At 39.0% G+C, this 15784-nt stretch overlaps 2 protein-coding genes across 3 annotated transcripts; one reads left to right on the top strand and one right to left on the bottom strand.

The window, feature by feature from the left end:
* The first annotated feature begins 700 nt into the window (after positions 1-700).
* LOC104597244 (uncharacterized) lies at positions 701-8229 on the top strand. The gene is made up of 4 exons (XM_010258697.3): positions 701-1346; positions 1589-1658; positions 1740-1835; positions 8004-8229. Exons 1-3 carry the CDS (start codon positions 1002-1004, stop codon positions 1793-1795), a joined length of 471 nt encoding a protein of 156 aa, XP_010256999.1. The 5' UTR covers positions 701-1001; the 3' UTR covers positions 1796-1835; positions 8004-8229.
* Positions 8230-8354: 125 nt separating this feature from the next.
* LOC104597245 (staphylococcal-like nuclease CAN2) lies at positions 8355-11063 on the bottom strand. Of its 2 annotated transcripts, none has more exons than XM_010258698.3 (9): positions 10622-11063; positions 10272-10327; positions 10041-10155; positions 9755-9865; positions 9465-9652; positions 9319-9378; positions 9070-9229; positions 8862-8930; positions 8355-8752 (listed from the first exon to the last, which is right to left on the bottom strand). In XM_010258698.3, exons 1-9 carry the CDS (start codon positions 10769-10771, stop codon positions 8654-8656), a joined length of 1008 nt encoding a protein of 335 aa, XP_010257000.1. In that variant the 5' UTR covers positions 10772-11063; the 3' UTR covers positions 8355-8653. The 2 variants fall into 2 exon arrangements, with proteins under 2 accessions (XP_010257000.1, XP_010257001.1); XM_010258699.3 differs by having other exon boundaries at positions 9471-9652; positions 10622-11055.
* Between the last annotated feature and the right edge of the window lie 4721 nt (positions 11064-15784).

Raw genomic sequence — 15784 nt, 5'->3', positions numbered from 1 at the left:
AATAAAAATAAAATTATATTATTTACTATTATCCTTTTAGAGAGTAGTCATGTATCAGTATTGCCTTCCAAGAGTGCTCGGCTGTATTTGAGTAGTTGTGTTATGTCGTGCACATCACTTGAGCCCTTTGGTTGGATCATCCACCGATCAAAAATGCCAATTGGGTGATCGTAAATTCGTAACACAGGTGGGGATTTGCCTTTGTCTTCTTCAAGGATGAAAATATCTTTCTCAATCCAATCCGATTGGGAAATATCGGATTTATGAATGCCTTGCAAGTTGCAGCAAACGCTTGAACATTGTCCCATTTGGCCAGTTGCAAATCCTAACTCTTCGGTGTGATCGGACATTCTTAAATCTTTAATCCTGATTTCCGAGGAGAAATGTTCATGGCTGGACGGTGAAAGTGTGGATTTCAGATATAGCTCTCGGACATTTAAGCCCATACAGAATTACAGATCAGCCTCACCCTCACGTTCTCATCTAATCCGTCTGATTCTATGTCGACTTGATGATCGGGAAAATGCGGGATATGCGGCATAGATGCATGACATGAGGACACAATAGCAAATCTGACGGCTATGATTATGTTATCACTAATCAGATATAATTCTTCCTCAAGTGGGTCACACCACGAGATGGTCCCAGTGCTAATCTTCAATCCAACCGCCTATAAATATCTTGCAGACCAAGATTTCCTTTCGGGTGTTGGAACCAAGGAACCTTCGTCCTCCGCAACGCGCTCTGGAAATCTGCATTCCAGTTCGACGCGTATATATACTTTATTTCTGGGTTACTCGCTCGTCTCTCTCGTTGGTAAGATGGGTTTAAGCTTCACTCCTTGAGAACCCTACAACTCTGTTCTCGAAGGTTTCAAGATTTAGACAGGCCTGGGCTATCGACCTTGCCAAATGATTACCACTTTCAGTTATTCTTTATGAAAGTTGTTTTTCTTCTCATCCTATTTATATATAAAAGGTAAAATAAAAGCCTTCTGTTTTATGGGAAAATCACTTCCTTCTACGACCAGGCTACAAGAATTCGCTAAAGTTACATCAGAGAAGTTTAAGGGCCCGAAACACACGAAACCCATACAGAAAAGCAGTTCATTTTCGCCGGAAATAGCAAAATCAGGCTGTGGCGGCGGAGCATCTAAGCATTTGAAGTTGACAATGGAGAACCCAGAGAGGCAGACCCGTGTGCCGTTGTCGGAGGTGGTCTCTGATTGCGTTAAGCGGTGGTTTCAGGACACGCTCAAGGAGGCCAAGGCCGGTGATAGCGCCATGCAAATCCTGGTGGGTCAGATGTATTACAGCGGTTATGGAGTTCCCAGAGATGCCCAGAAGGTGAGCTCTTAGTCTTTTCGTGCTTTTCTGTTTGTTCCCTTGTTTTTTATCCACTTTTCACGGTTGTGTTTTTGTTGATAGGGAAGTACTGTTCAAGATAGTTAGGGTTCTTTTAGTTTCTAATCCTTCTCTTTGTTTCTCTTTTTGTTTCTACGGCAGAGTTCATGAAGAAATTCGACTGTTTCTTTTTCGGATTATAATCAGTTTCTTTTTAAAAACTTGATTTTATGTTGGAATTGTAGGGAAGAGCTTGGATTACAAGAGCTTCCAAGAGCCGATCTTCTGCATGGAAGGTTAGCGATAAACATCCAGGTGACTCTCTAGCTTTATGTATGTGTGTGAGAGAGAGATTGACTGTGTTTATCTTACAAATCTTTATTTGGTTCTCCTTAGGTTATAATGCAAGTGATTCAGATTCAGAAGAGGAAGTGAAAGGTGATGCAAAATAAAGATTATTTGGGCTTTGAGGATGAAAGAAAAAGTTTAAAAGTGAGTTGACATTTTTCTATAATTCCTCATCTTTCTGGACTAGGCCATTAGCATGTTTGTGGTTGCATCTGTTTCATTTATGGAGAGAATCCAGCTGGTTCCATCTTTTTCTTTTCAATAAATATTTATGTTCTTTAACCGGTGACTCGAAAAAATAAATATTTATGTTCTTATTACCAATAATAGATTATAGATGATTTATGTTCTTATTCTGATGCAATTGCTCAACATCAACACTGTAAAGGATAATCATGTGCAGCATTAATTATATAAGTTTTTGGTGAAACACAGTCTAATTTCTGTTTATGAAAGTGACTTTAAAAGCTTCAAGCTAATTTCTATTCAAGTTAACATCTTGCACCTACCACTGCTAGTCTATGTTTTGTAATGTTCTGTAATGAAATTCAGTAGCTGTTATGGATCTTGTTGGCTATTGATATTACTATCCTTACTTCCCAAATCCCAACAAGTCATTTCTATTAATGAGTCTCCTTGATCACATTATTGATGGTCAAGCATAATATAAACTCAAGAGAACTTTTTATTTTCTATGTAGAGGAGAGCAAGATTTGAATTATAAATGTTTCTTTAACTGGCAATAATCAAGACAACTTTTGTGACTTCCTAGTCCTTTTTTCTGCAGTGCTTTACAAATTGATTAGTGCCTACCAGCTCTCATAACTCTTTATAGTGTTTTATGTTTAATGGATTTTACATTAAACATTGGCATGATCACATTCTAAACTATAGCCAATTATTTAGGATTGCCCATAAGGGTATTTAGCACTGGTTTCTTGTTTGAACAGATATCTGCCACTGTTTTCCATCTCTGCCTGCTTGTCTCCAAATGTTCGCCTATTCCCTCTCTTTCTAGAATAGAATCTTAAACCACTTTTTTTTTTTTTTGATGAATAGAATCTTCAACCACTTGCTGCCTGCTTGTCTCCAAATGTTCGCCTATTCCCTCTCTTTCTAGAATAGAATCTTCAACCACTTTTTTTTTTTTGATGAATAGAATCTTCAACCACTTGCTGCCTCTGGTTTTGGGCCAGAGAGCAAATATCTCATTGAGCTGACTTGGGGCTGATCTCTGACTCTTAAATATCCTGCAAAACAACTCTCAAGTGAAGTCCTCAAAGCTACATCTACAAAACATGCCCCTCCTCCCTACACATGGTAGACCTCTTAGTAAGATGACATCCCCTGCTCTTTATGTTTTCAAGTATCATTATGTTGCCCACTATTGTGCTTTGGATATAATTGCCACAATGGTCATGAATGCAATTAGAATCTGTATTAAAAATCCATCCATATGGTGCAACCAGACAAAAAATAAAGACATGGATATGCTAGCAAACTTTTCTTAACTTCTGAACCTTGACCAGCATCAAAAGAAAATGTTACTAAATTTAGTAAGAGATGACAACACTATGGATTAATATTAGAGATTTCTAATGTAATAGCAACTCAATGGTGAGTTAGTCGATCAATCCAAATCCTAGGCTGGCACCTTCAAGTGATTCACTAAATGTGCTGTTTGATGGTAGATATGGGAAGTAAACAGCTAAGACCCAACTGTCTTTAAAAATAATATCATTGGGAAGAAATTCATTACTAAATGGTGGTGGCTCAGTTGGTAAGTTCTCTGGCTGGTTGCAGCATAGATTTGGGACCAAATCCTGTTGCCACCAGTTGGGAGGGGGAGGGGGAGGGGGGTAGCCAGGTAGGAGTATGGGACTACGGGGAATGGACTACCCCCATGTGTAGCCCCTTGCTACTACTGTTTAGATGGGAAGAAAATCATTTGTTGTTGAAAATAGGGATGCTTGAGTTTTTTTTTTCTTTTAATTATTTGGTTAGTTATTTTGTTGCTTTCAAAAATATATGAACAATGTTGAGTGCCATGCACCACAACTTGGTCTTGGCTAAACTTATCCCTTACATGTTTCTTACAGAGGTATAGTTCCCCAAAACATTTTCTCTCTGATTGCCCCAGATTTTGCCAGCCCATCAAAAAGGTAGCTGTCTGATATAGGAATCCACCTATATTGGGCTCCAATCTCCAATGACAGATTAAATTAGTTATCTCCCTCATCATATGTCTATATTTCCATGAATCCATTCTGTTTTTGGCCCATTATGCAATTGCCTTTTAATCTTCTTCGATTTGTCACCAGAAATGTACTTTCTAGTGAATGAAAATCCGGAATCCCACTAGGCCAGGACTGAAGATCTTTTTTTTTTCCCTTTATTTTTTGATTGATAACTGAGATTTCTTTATTAATTGGTGTGGAAGAATGTGTGATTTAGACAATAGAAATATCAAGCATCCCAATGTTGTGGGATTGCCATGCTATCTATCTATCTATCTATCTATCTGATCCCTCATTATAATTGTGTTTGTTGACTCATTGTTTAGCCAAAACATCTGCCACACAATTACATGAATTCTAAATCCAAGTGAATCTAGCTTCTAAATTTCTAGATAGATGTCTGAATTCTCTCAGAATATGTCTATATTGTGAAGGCCCCCGGCTATTGCTTCTTAGTAACCCTATTATAACCTCGGAGTCCCCCTCTACTTGTAGCTGGTTATGGTTGAGGTATCACCCTATTCTTAGACCTTGGAATACAGCCAATAATTCTTCTCTTATTGAGTTTCCATACCCTATAGGTTCAGTATAATGCTGCAATTGTTCCATCATGGTGTCTAAATACATGCACCAGCTAGGTCTCCTCTTTTGTATAACCTCGCAAGTGTTAATCTTTCGATGGAAAATCCCCCAACAGGGCACTGGTCTTGGGTGGTATTGGCCTACACCAAATAGTTTTCATGGAGAAAGGCCTATTGGGAAGGGAAGAAGATGAATGGGCAGAAAAGGTAGATGCACAAGTAAATGGCCAGAAGTTCACCATAGCCCAACTCTTTGGCTATCCAACAAACATCAAGATGCAATAACAAATCCAGAGCCACAGGATGTGGGTCCTCAGAAATTGGCCAACAGGCTCAGAGAAATTTGAGAAATTTCTACTCGTCTTTTTTGTTCTTTCAGATGGGTTTCTAGGGAGCTGAATGTTGTAGCTGATTCCTTAGAAAAATCAGGGGTAGATAGGGCTTCATTGTATAGTGATAATACTTTGTTGTTGTAATTTCACCGTCTTTTTTGATTTTTAATGGAAGTTTCCTCTTCTCAATAAAAAGAAAAACAAAAAGGCAAATTCCAATTGCAACTTCCAAAGCCACTTGCCAAGGAGAGAAAAGTTTCTCTTTGCCAAACCAACTAAAACTAATCCCCCTCAAGCAAATAGTCTTCCAGTTTAAGAGGCTGTTCCTTTTATAATCCCCTTGGTCCCAAAGAAACTCCATCATAGTTTGGACTTTGAAAACAAAAAGAAAATACACGACCAGTAAATTTGATAGTTTGGACTCGATCAAAGTGATAATTCCACCCAAAGATCACTTACATCTGTAGAGAGAAAATATGTTTCACTGTACATGGCATTATTACGGTATGAGGAACAGTGACAGTGACATCAGTTCTTTATGGGAAAAGAAAAAATCATTAAAATAAAATAGAGAGCTGCTTGTAAGACATGACTGGAAGAGAAAAACAAAAGGTTATAACTTAAAATCACACCCACCCTAATGAAAACTCCTCAGCCTCCTAACCAATCCAGCACCCAAAGAACAAAATTAGAAAAATATCACCAAAACCAGCCTTCCTCCATTAAATCATTCCAGGCCTTACCCTGACCTCTTTTAAATGCTTACACCCCTACCCTTCAAATTCTCATGGTTCACTCAATTTCAAGATCTGCACCTCTCATCCATACAAAAAACTGAATTTCCAATCCCAATTTGGGAGGGGTATTTTTTTTATCAATCAATTTGGGAGGGGTATTCAAATTTGTTCTTTTGTTCTAATTTCATAAAAAAACTTCCTTCCATTTTCTTGTCCCCCTAAAAGAAGAAGACTCAATCTCTTCCCTGCTTGAACTTTTCTTTCAACTGCTTTCAGAATCTCTCTCTGATCAGTGCCTTCTGAGTCTCTACCTTTTTTATAGCTTTGGACCACTTCATCTATTGATGCATCCTCAATCCCGAGGTACCACCAACAGGACAAAAATAAACTTTGATGGTTGCAGCATTGAGAATCCCAAAGAATCAGATATAGGTAGAGCTTTCTGTGGACACAAGAAATTATATTGGCGTTTTCAGAGCCAATAGGGGCCTGAAATTCTGTAACAGCAGAATAAGCTGCAATTCAAGGTCTGAAATTAGCCAATATAGGGTGGGCTACATGAATCCTGTTTCACCATTCTGCTCTATTCAATGCCATATTCATTTATAGTTTATGGGCACCTAAATCATTTCTTGTTATTTTGACACATGCCTTTTTTAGTGTCTTCTCTCTCCCTAGCCTTCTAGCCCATTCAACTTGTAACATATTATTTCTTCTTATGGGTGCTGTACGTGACCATCTATGCACGTAACTACTACACATTCTTGGTCTACTATCTTTCATTTTATCATCTATTGGAGCTACTCCTAGGTTCCTTAGAATGATTAATGATTTCATTTTTAACCCTATCCTATCCTTCTAGTTTTTTCACTCACCCTCCTTAGCATATGCATTTCTGCCACTCATTTTTTGGACAGGTTGTTTATTGACTGCCCAACACTTGCGTAGCTGGTGTTACAATTACTCTTTACCTTTTTTAATCACTTATTAGTTTGTAGGAGATGATCCTGCCTTTTTTATGGTGTTATTTTTCATTGCATTTTATGTTTGTTTTCATTGATGGTTTGGTCTTATTGGGACCAGAATTTGATCAATCAAATATTATAAAACATCTATAGTTAATAGAATATCCAGGATTTGATCAATCAAATATTATAAAACCTTGGTATTTATTACCATTCAGAATAGGACCATGACGGACTTTCAGCCTATATATAGCACCATAATATTAGATTTGGGCGGAAGATCAGAAATTCAGAATTAGAAATTAGAAAAGCAAGGATATAGGCTTGTGTGAGTAAGAAACAAAAAATATCTATTCTAGTTCCATTATCAATTATCCATGAGAGCTTGTAGATGTGATTGCATGAATGTGCATTGTCATTAACATTTCATGATGCATTGGGATTAGTCATGTTTCTCATGCAGTGCGTACTCAAAGATAAGACATTTTTTAAGAGAAAATCTAGCATGTGCAAAGTGGCATTGACTACTGAGTACTTTTTTTTTGTATGGATAGTATATGGCTTATTGAATATGACAGTGAGTTTACTAGTTAAGAACACGGACTAAAGTGGATTCAATATTTCTGGCACATCTTTCTTGTATGGATATTATATGATTCATTAAGGCTATGTTTGGTTTGAAGGAAAAAGTAGGGAAAGGTAGGGAAACCTATACAAGGTTTGTAAAGGTTTCCCTACCTTTTTCCCTACTTTTTCCTTCAAACCAAACACAGCCTAAAGAAATAGAGGTGGCTGCAACCAACTCTGGTAATGTAAACGTCCACTAGAGGCAGGTAAGCCATTACCTAATGTTGGTCCCGGCTATCCAGAGGGGTGAAGTGGTGAACTGGATACTGATCTCACCTTAACTCTTATATGGATACTTTTGTTTTCATGCTTGTTGGCCTGGGATTTTACCATTAACATCAAGCAATGGCCCCTTACGATCATCACACAAAAAGAAGCCACTAGAATCTGGAGACGTTTTCTTTCCTGAAAATTGTAATTTCTCCAGCTACAGGGTATTTATAGTTTCATACTTTATTTAATAGAGTTAATATAAAATGTGAAGTCTGAAATTATATATCGATTCATTATTCAGACTGACGGTTGGTTATGTCCTCTTATATGCTGAATTCAAACATCTACTGTAGAACGTTATTACAGTTGGGGTACCCTAGGAAGTGGAAGAAATGTGCTTGCTCTGAAACTGAAGAGAATTAGTACATGCGAACGGAAAAACTTTAGGGAGAATGACGATTCAGCCCAGGATAAAGGGAAAAGGTTTTCCTGATTGGGTCAACACATTAACGGAGTACTGCAATTATATGATTTCAATAATGTTTTCTTGGCAAGTAATAAACTAACGTGTTTATCAGGTGCTTTCCATGCCCTAATCTTGTGCTGGTTTTCTTTTGCAGGCTTACGAGTTAGAGCTGTGCCAAATCACCATTTTCAATCATTTCCTTTGGCTTTTCCCCCCGTTTCCAGATATTCCATCTGTTAAAAGACGAACACATTGTTTGCAAGTGTGTAATCAATCATACCTTTCTTTGATGGTTTAGAATCCTGATCCATCAAATTCTATCCATGTTTTGCATTGTTTGTTAAACAATAACCATTCTTTTGAGTTTTTGATCCATCTAACTAACATTGCAACGATTGGTGAACAAATTCCCTTAATGAGGGGTCAATTAGATGGTTTACTGGTCTCTGAAACGAGGGCAATGGATATTTTACTAGTCGGCGAGGGGTCAATTATGAAGGTAATCTTTGCCAAGATATATATTGGATATTATTGTAAGCTTGTAATTACAAGCTATAACCAATTTTTCATTCGAGGGTCTAATTCAAAATAGATAGATACACACAACATGATTATGTTAATGAAAATTTTGAATAATAGAAGACCACCCAAAAAATGAAGCAAAGGATAGAAAAAAGTTTTGAACATAGACAATAGATAAGATGCAAATCGAAAAGGGTTGGGATGGGCCTGGGGCCACGGGCCACCTATTCTTTGCTTGCAGTTGCAGGAAAGGCCGAAGGGGACATCATCTTTATTTCGGAGCTATCTGCCCTCGCGTCTGTCTTTTCTCCATTCCCAAGGCATTTCTGGGTTCCTTGCCGCCCACAATCCAATCCGAGCAGCTCGAGCCTCCTTCTCCCACTGGTACCCAACATTAATTTAGAGGCAGAAATTTTTATAGTTAGATTGAAGGTAGTACCGAAATACATGAGAGCTTCATTAATGGGCAATCAAATCATCCTATTCCTACCAATGCTAATTCTGGACGTTTGTCATAAGCCACGTAGTGCCATGCACACCCCCTTTTGAGTAATGATTCCTGTAGGTGTAGTTGTGGTTGTAGGGGCAGGAAGAACAAGAAGCAGGTGAGAGGTGAGGTGACGACTAAGAATGACACTCCACTATAACTCCATTTTGGAATGATGAGACCAACAAACACTCAACTCACTCAGCCTTACCTGTACGAAGAGACCATTGCAGTAGATATCCCCCACGCATCTGCCGTAGCGGTCCTCGTTGTAAACATAGATTGTCAAGCGCTTCCCCTGTACCAGCTTAACCAGCTCTTCCTTTGCCTCCTTTCCATAGGGCATCTGACTCTCTGGTGCGTCTATGCCTCTGCTTTCTTCAAAATTCATGTTAACAGTTGATCTCTATGCCCATTATTAATTTAAAACCTTGTCAATGGCATTCAGAAATATGCTTACCTTAGTCTAATCCTATACTTTCGGGCAAGAACCTCCTCATTGTTGGGACCGCTCAAAATGCTGCCAAGTAATGGATTGAAGAAGAATAGTTGAAATTCAGAACAAACAAAACAACAACAATCGTGTATGGTTTACGGTTTACCAACCGATACCCAGCATCAACAATGCTCTTGTGGAGTGCGTCTGCCTTTGCATAATTCTTGGCTGCACGCGCCTTTGATCTTTGAGCCACTGCCGATTGCACATCTTTGGGAACGGTAGAGGATTCCCTGGGGTCCGTGGTATCCACATAAACTGTTATCGTATCCCCATCGGCAACAGCTTTCGCGTCCACCTAGGGTTCAGTTGTATTATTTCCAGTGTCTAATTGGAGTAAGGAAAAAAAACGAGTGAGACAATTCTTGGAGGAGTTGGGGAAGGAGAAACATGGCCTCACTGGAAGTGTCTGCAGTTGGAATTGGACCCCTTCGGGCCATGATGTCGGGGGCCGTGTAGGGGTTTCGACCAGAGTGTGTGGAAGAGGGAGACCATAGAAGGCCAATAAACCCTGCAAACGCAAAGCAAGCCCCCCCTCGTCAGAAAAGCCCTAAGATGCGTGAAATCCCAAACTACATCTCTCCTCTCTATCTTTTCTTACATAGAAAAACAAGCTCAATGTAGTTAATGAAATGCTCTTTTCCCTTCTCATCCTCCTCCTCCTCCTCTCCCTAGCATCTATGTACCTCAACATCTGCCTTTTGGTGTCTCTTCAAGGTGAGAATGACGAGCCTTGCTGCTTCTTCAGGTGTTTTTGGAGATGGCTTTGCTTCATTCCATGCCGCTAAAAGTTTCGTGTACCTACATTCATACATGATCCCACCCAATCAACCAAGGGTTTAAACGAAAAGCAGAACATTTGTAGCTAATTCGGAAATCTTAGTTCAACTAGAGTGATAAAGGTGTTGTGTTAATACCAGTTAGCCTGTGCTTTCTTCGAGGAGACCACATATCGACCGAGTCCTTCCGGAACCTTGAATCAAGAAAAGAACTAGAGAAAAGTTAATGAGCTGCTGATATTAGAGTTATACATCCTGAGAGCAAGCCCCCCTCCACTCTTCTTAAAAAAAAGATTAAAATAAACAACTCAACAGCCTCGATGAGCTATGATTATATATTTTATATGTTTCATATTTGAAAAGCTAACTCGATCCTTTACCAAAGATGAAAAAGAGAAGAGAAAAACTAACTAGATCAGAAGGCAGATCACGTAATAGAAATGACAATTAAGCTTAAACTCGATGATAATTGATGATTGATTGCCGACCTGAGATGTGCTCTGGAAGTTGAGGAGATCCTGACAAAGAGCCGAAATTCCGACGGTGGCGGTGGTGACGCCATGGGGACCAAGTGATTCAGATTCCTGGGTTGTGGGCTTACAGCACTGGCCACACAGAAACCTTAGAACGTTCCCCATTCCCTACTCCCAAGTCCCAAGCACGCTCATACACAACGGCCCAGCGAAAAGGAAAGAAGAAGACTCGATCGAAATTCGAAAATAATTGAAATGTAGAGAAAAGAAAGAAGCTTTGAATGAAAGAGGAAAGGAGAGGAAATGGAATGGGGAAGACGGGGAGTCGCCCTCCCTGCCTCCAATTCAGATATGGGTTTTTTGGCATCTTAGTTTATTATTTTTTTTCATTTCCACTCAAAAGATAAACCGACACTTGTGCTGATTCTATTTGCGTAAATCACATTTAATGTCAGGTAACATTGTTCATTTCCTGACGAAGGAAATATCTAGCGTCTAAAGGATTAGTGATTTAAAAAAATAAACAGAAAAAAAAAACTCTTATTTTTCTTTTTTATTTCTTCTGGTCAATGGATTGTGGGCTTCTAGTTTCTGATGGAAGAAAGATGTGATGGTTGCTTGATTTATTGGATTGATGAATGAAACAGTGGTTTCAGTGATTATTCAAATCTACGACTACTAGAAGCTGGTAAGCCCGGTACGCCCGAAGCCCAAAGTTGCTTCTGGTGCAAGAAATTTACTGCAATTCCAATTACCAGATGAAATTCAGTCGTAGCTGCGTCGTCCTTTGGTCTAGAACGCGTTTGATGATCTGGGATTTTTCTCCGGTTCGTGAAAATATGAAGATACAGTAGTAGTGATAGAGACTCAAAATATCGAATCAGAAACCAAACTATCAATCAGATGGTAGTCTTGCAGACAACGCATTTTACTGATAAAACAATAAGATAGTTCATGATCGGTAAGCACGAGATTCAATGGAATTCCTCTCTGCTACAGATAAGATCGTCCAACGGGCAATGAGCTGTGAAACCCAGTATTGACCAAACTCGTTACTTATACTTACTGCCTTACTGGGTTTTGTAGCCCATTGTAATTTGTTTACAGGTGCAGCAGATCCGGATTTCTAGATTATAATGTTTTTAAAAACAAATTTTACCAAAATCTCAACACTTTATACAAATAAGTCTATTTTGATTACTGGAGCACGCTCAGTAATTAAGTTAACTGACTAGCAAATTTAGAAGAAAGGTCATTGCTCTCTTGGTTCAGGTCTCTTGAGAGGCTATGGTATGTTTCTTATTCACATCTTCTGGCTCTATTGCCCTAAGGCCTTACCTTTTTTGTATGTAAGGTTTTTTTTTATGTGATGTAAATCAAGTACGCGATTTGAAAAATTTACATTGCATTGAGTCCCAATTTTCTGGGCCAGGCCCATTAAAATTTGAACAACTTCCCAACTGAGCCCACCCAAGTTATTGGTGTGGTTAAATTGGCTACTGAGCTAGCACCCTTTGGTCTCATGCTCTTGTAGGGGTGTGTGTGTGTGAAAGTAAACTCACTTCATGGGTTATGTTCCAAGATTGGATTGTTAAACAGGGTCAAGCTGTTGAGCTTAGGGGGTGCAACTCAGGTGGATTGGATCAGTTTGAGGGCTAACCGAAGTACAACCCAATTGGGTGGAGATAGGAATTTTTTATAAAGGGGACCAAAACTTATGGATGGGCCATAAGGAAGGCCAACCATTGGGTGAAAAGTGGGGGAGAGAAAAAACTAGCATGAAAAAGTGGGGGAGAGATTTCTGGACCATAGGGGGGGGGGGGGGGGGGGGGGCATGGCTCCCCTGGGTCCCCCCTTGGCTCCGCCCTTACGGCCAAAGACTCAACTCATGTTCAATGCTGGTCCAACCCATGGCCAATCCAAGCTTAACTCAAGATTCTCTAATGATGACAAAGTCCTCCATGACGGATGATGAAATTAACCATATTGATTATTGGCTGACCCTCTAAAATTAAAATAATCAATATTCATTACAAAGTTCGAATTGGGGAAGTTAATTAAACAATCACAGTTCCATGTATTTCTTTTTAACTGCTTCGCTAGTCATGTTGACCGTTGGACAAAACTGAACAAGTTTGAGAGGTCAAAATCAACTCTTTAACATTGACAAACCTTAATTAATTAAATTGATCTTAATTAAGCGCTTCAATAGTTGCATACATGCGCATGCATATATAGGATTTACATATAAAAGTTAAGTACCATCTTTAGTCCAAAAATTCAAGTTATTAAGTTGTATATCAATTTTAGAACAAGTTTCTTACACTTCTCATCTCTTTCTAATGTGGAACATAACTATTGATACTTGTCTCTTATAACCGATTCTATAAAACCTTGAGACATCTTTCTCCACTATTATATATTAGGCCATATTCATTTTTTAAGTAGGGCCAAGTAAGTTGGTAGGTCCCACTGAAAAAAAAAATATACCCATGTTTGTTTTTTGGTATTAGTGGGTCTTGTGGAAAAGAACGATTTCTAAGTGATTCATTTACTAATATTCTCCTTAGATTTTGGATGAATTACTTATCCATGCATGTCAAAAATCGTGAATATATATTGGGGAACAATATTGTCACTTCAATAATATTAGGGAGAGCAATTTGTGATAATATCTTCCCGACCCATGAGATCATCCACTTTATAAAACATTACAAATGAAGAAAAAGTTTCATGGCAATCAAGTTAGACATGAATAAGGCTTATGATAGAATTGAGTGGGTTTTCTTGGGAGAAACCATGAGAAAGTTAGGATTTGGTGAAAAATGGATAGGGTGGGTTATGAAATGTGTCTCTTTAATGTCTTATGAGATTCTCATAAATGATTCCCCTTCTAATAGGATCTATCCAAAGAGAGGCCTCAGACAAGGAGACTCGATATCATCCTATCTATTTTTAATCTGCTTTGATGTTTTCTCAACTATCCTCAACAATATGGTGCATAATGAGGTGATGTCTGGCATTAAGATTTGTAGGCAAGTTCCAGTGATTACCCATTTATTTTTTGTAGATGATAGCTTCATCCTCTCATTAGCAAATTTCATTGAAGTTGGCTCCCTCCTACACGCTATTTCAATCTATGAACAAGCTTCAGGATAAAAAGTCAACTATAACAAATCAGAGGTACTCTTCAGTAAATCCATGCATCCAAGATTAAAAAAAAAAAAAGGTTTTGCCAAAGGCTCTTCACATTAAAAAAGTAAACAAGCCCTCTATCTACTTAGGATCTCAACCACTAATTCCTAGAAGAAAATGCCACCCTTTTTGATTTCCTTTCTGACAAAGTAGCCTCCAAAGTCCTAGGGTGGAGAGATTCCCTTTTCTCTTAGGCGGGTAAGGAAGTTCTCCTAAAATCAATAATCACTGCTATACCTGCCTATTGTATGTCTTGTTTCATTCTCCCAAAGAAAATCTACACTAATCTCCAGAAACTTCAAAGAAATTTTTGGTGGGGGAGCTCTCAGGGCAAGAAAAAGTGAAGTTGGGTTGCTTGGCATCAAATTGTAAGGAGCAAGGGTGGTGGTGGAATGGGAGTGAGGGATCCCTATCTTTTCAACTTAGCCCTCCTTGCAAAGCTTGCATGGAAACTGTGTGAAGACTCCCAAAGCCTATGGGCAAGAGCTTTAAAAGCTAAATACTATCCGAACTGCCATTTCCTACTTGCTAGACATAAATCAAGTTAGTCTTGGGGTTGGAGGAGTGTCTTGGAGGGTAGAAAGCTTCCCCTCTCGAGAGGGTATTGGAAGGTTAATAATGTAGGCTTAAATCTGAATATTTGGATTGGTCCTTGGGTACCAGGCCTTAACGTCTTTAAACCAATGGGACCAAGTCCTAGAGAGGCCCAAAACTTCTCAATCAACCACCTGATAGGTCCAAAAGGAAGGTGCTGGAACATGGAAAGAGTTTCAAGTCTTTTTACTGTTGAAATTGCTATAGTGATTAGCAATATCAACCTACCCTCTAATATATGGGAAGACAAGTTCTTGTGGGCTCCTACCTGAAGGAAATAATGAAGATTGAATTCTCATGTATTCTATTGATGTAATTAACTCAATATATATACACAGGTGTCGTGTCATGTTACAATAGGTAACAAAAATAAAACAGAGGGATAAGATATACACTACAACCAGATAGAGATAGAGTTGGTTTCCAACTCTAGCATATCTGGTAAGGTCTAACAGCCCCCCTCAAGTTGCTGGTGGAGGGACAACGTTCAACTTGCTTCGAAGAGTAGAGAACCGAGGTCCAGGAAGTGCCTTTGTAAATATGTCAACAGGCTGGTCCTTAGTGTTGATGTATTGCACTTGAAGTTCTTTGGCAGCCACATGTTCACGTACAAAATGATAATCAATGGAGATGTGTTTGGTACGTGCATGAAACACCGGATTGGCTGTCAGTAGATGGCACCGATGTTATCACACCATAAGGTAGGAGGCTCTAAAAGAGAAAGACAAAGCTCCTTGAAGAGGGACTTGAGCCATAGGAGCTCAGAGGTAGTAGTGGCAACCATGGTTCAAAGTATCGATATGCCCCTGTGTATCGACAGGGGCGTATCGGTACTTAAAAACACACGCTCTATGGTTTTTTTAGTTTTTTTTTTTCAAAATATGGTTTTTAAAGATGTTTTTAATGGCTTTTTTATTAAAATAATCCAGGGTCCCAAAACACCTGTAAATAGGTGTATCGAGACCAAAAGATACGAGTATCGGGAGTTTCGTATCGATACTTTGAACCTTGGTGGCAACACTTCTATACTCAGATTCTATACTGGAGCGTGAAACAATGGCTTTCTTCTTAGAGATCCAAGAGATGAGATTGGGACCAATGAAGATACAATATCCACCATGAGAGTGGCGATCAAGGCAGCCGGCCCAATCGGCATCGGAGAAGGCATGCAACTGGAGAGAGGAAGAACGAGTAAACAAAAAGTCCATGTTCAATGGTTCCTTTGAGATATCGTAGGACTCTTTTGAGTGCAGCCATATGATCAGTGGTGGGTTGGTGTAGGTATTGATATAATTTGTTGATGATAAAAGAAATCTCTGGACGAGTAATCATCAAATACTAGAGAGCACCAATCAGTCTTCTATAATCAACAGGACCTTGGAGTGGTGT

The sequence above is a fragment of the Nelumbo nucifera genome, chromosome 2 (assembly GCF_055504915.1).
Source record: "Nelumbo nucifera cultivar China Antique chromosome 2, China Antique-T2T, whole genome shotgun sequence".
NCBI lineage: Eukaryota > Viridiplantae > Streptophyta > Magnoliopsida > Proteales > Nelumbonaceae > Nelumbo > Nelumbo nucifera.
This window is presented reverse-complemented; position numbering and strand designations above follow the sequence as displayed.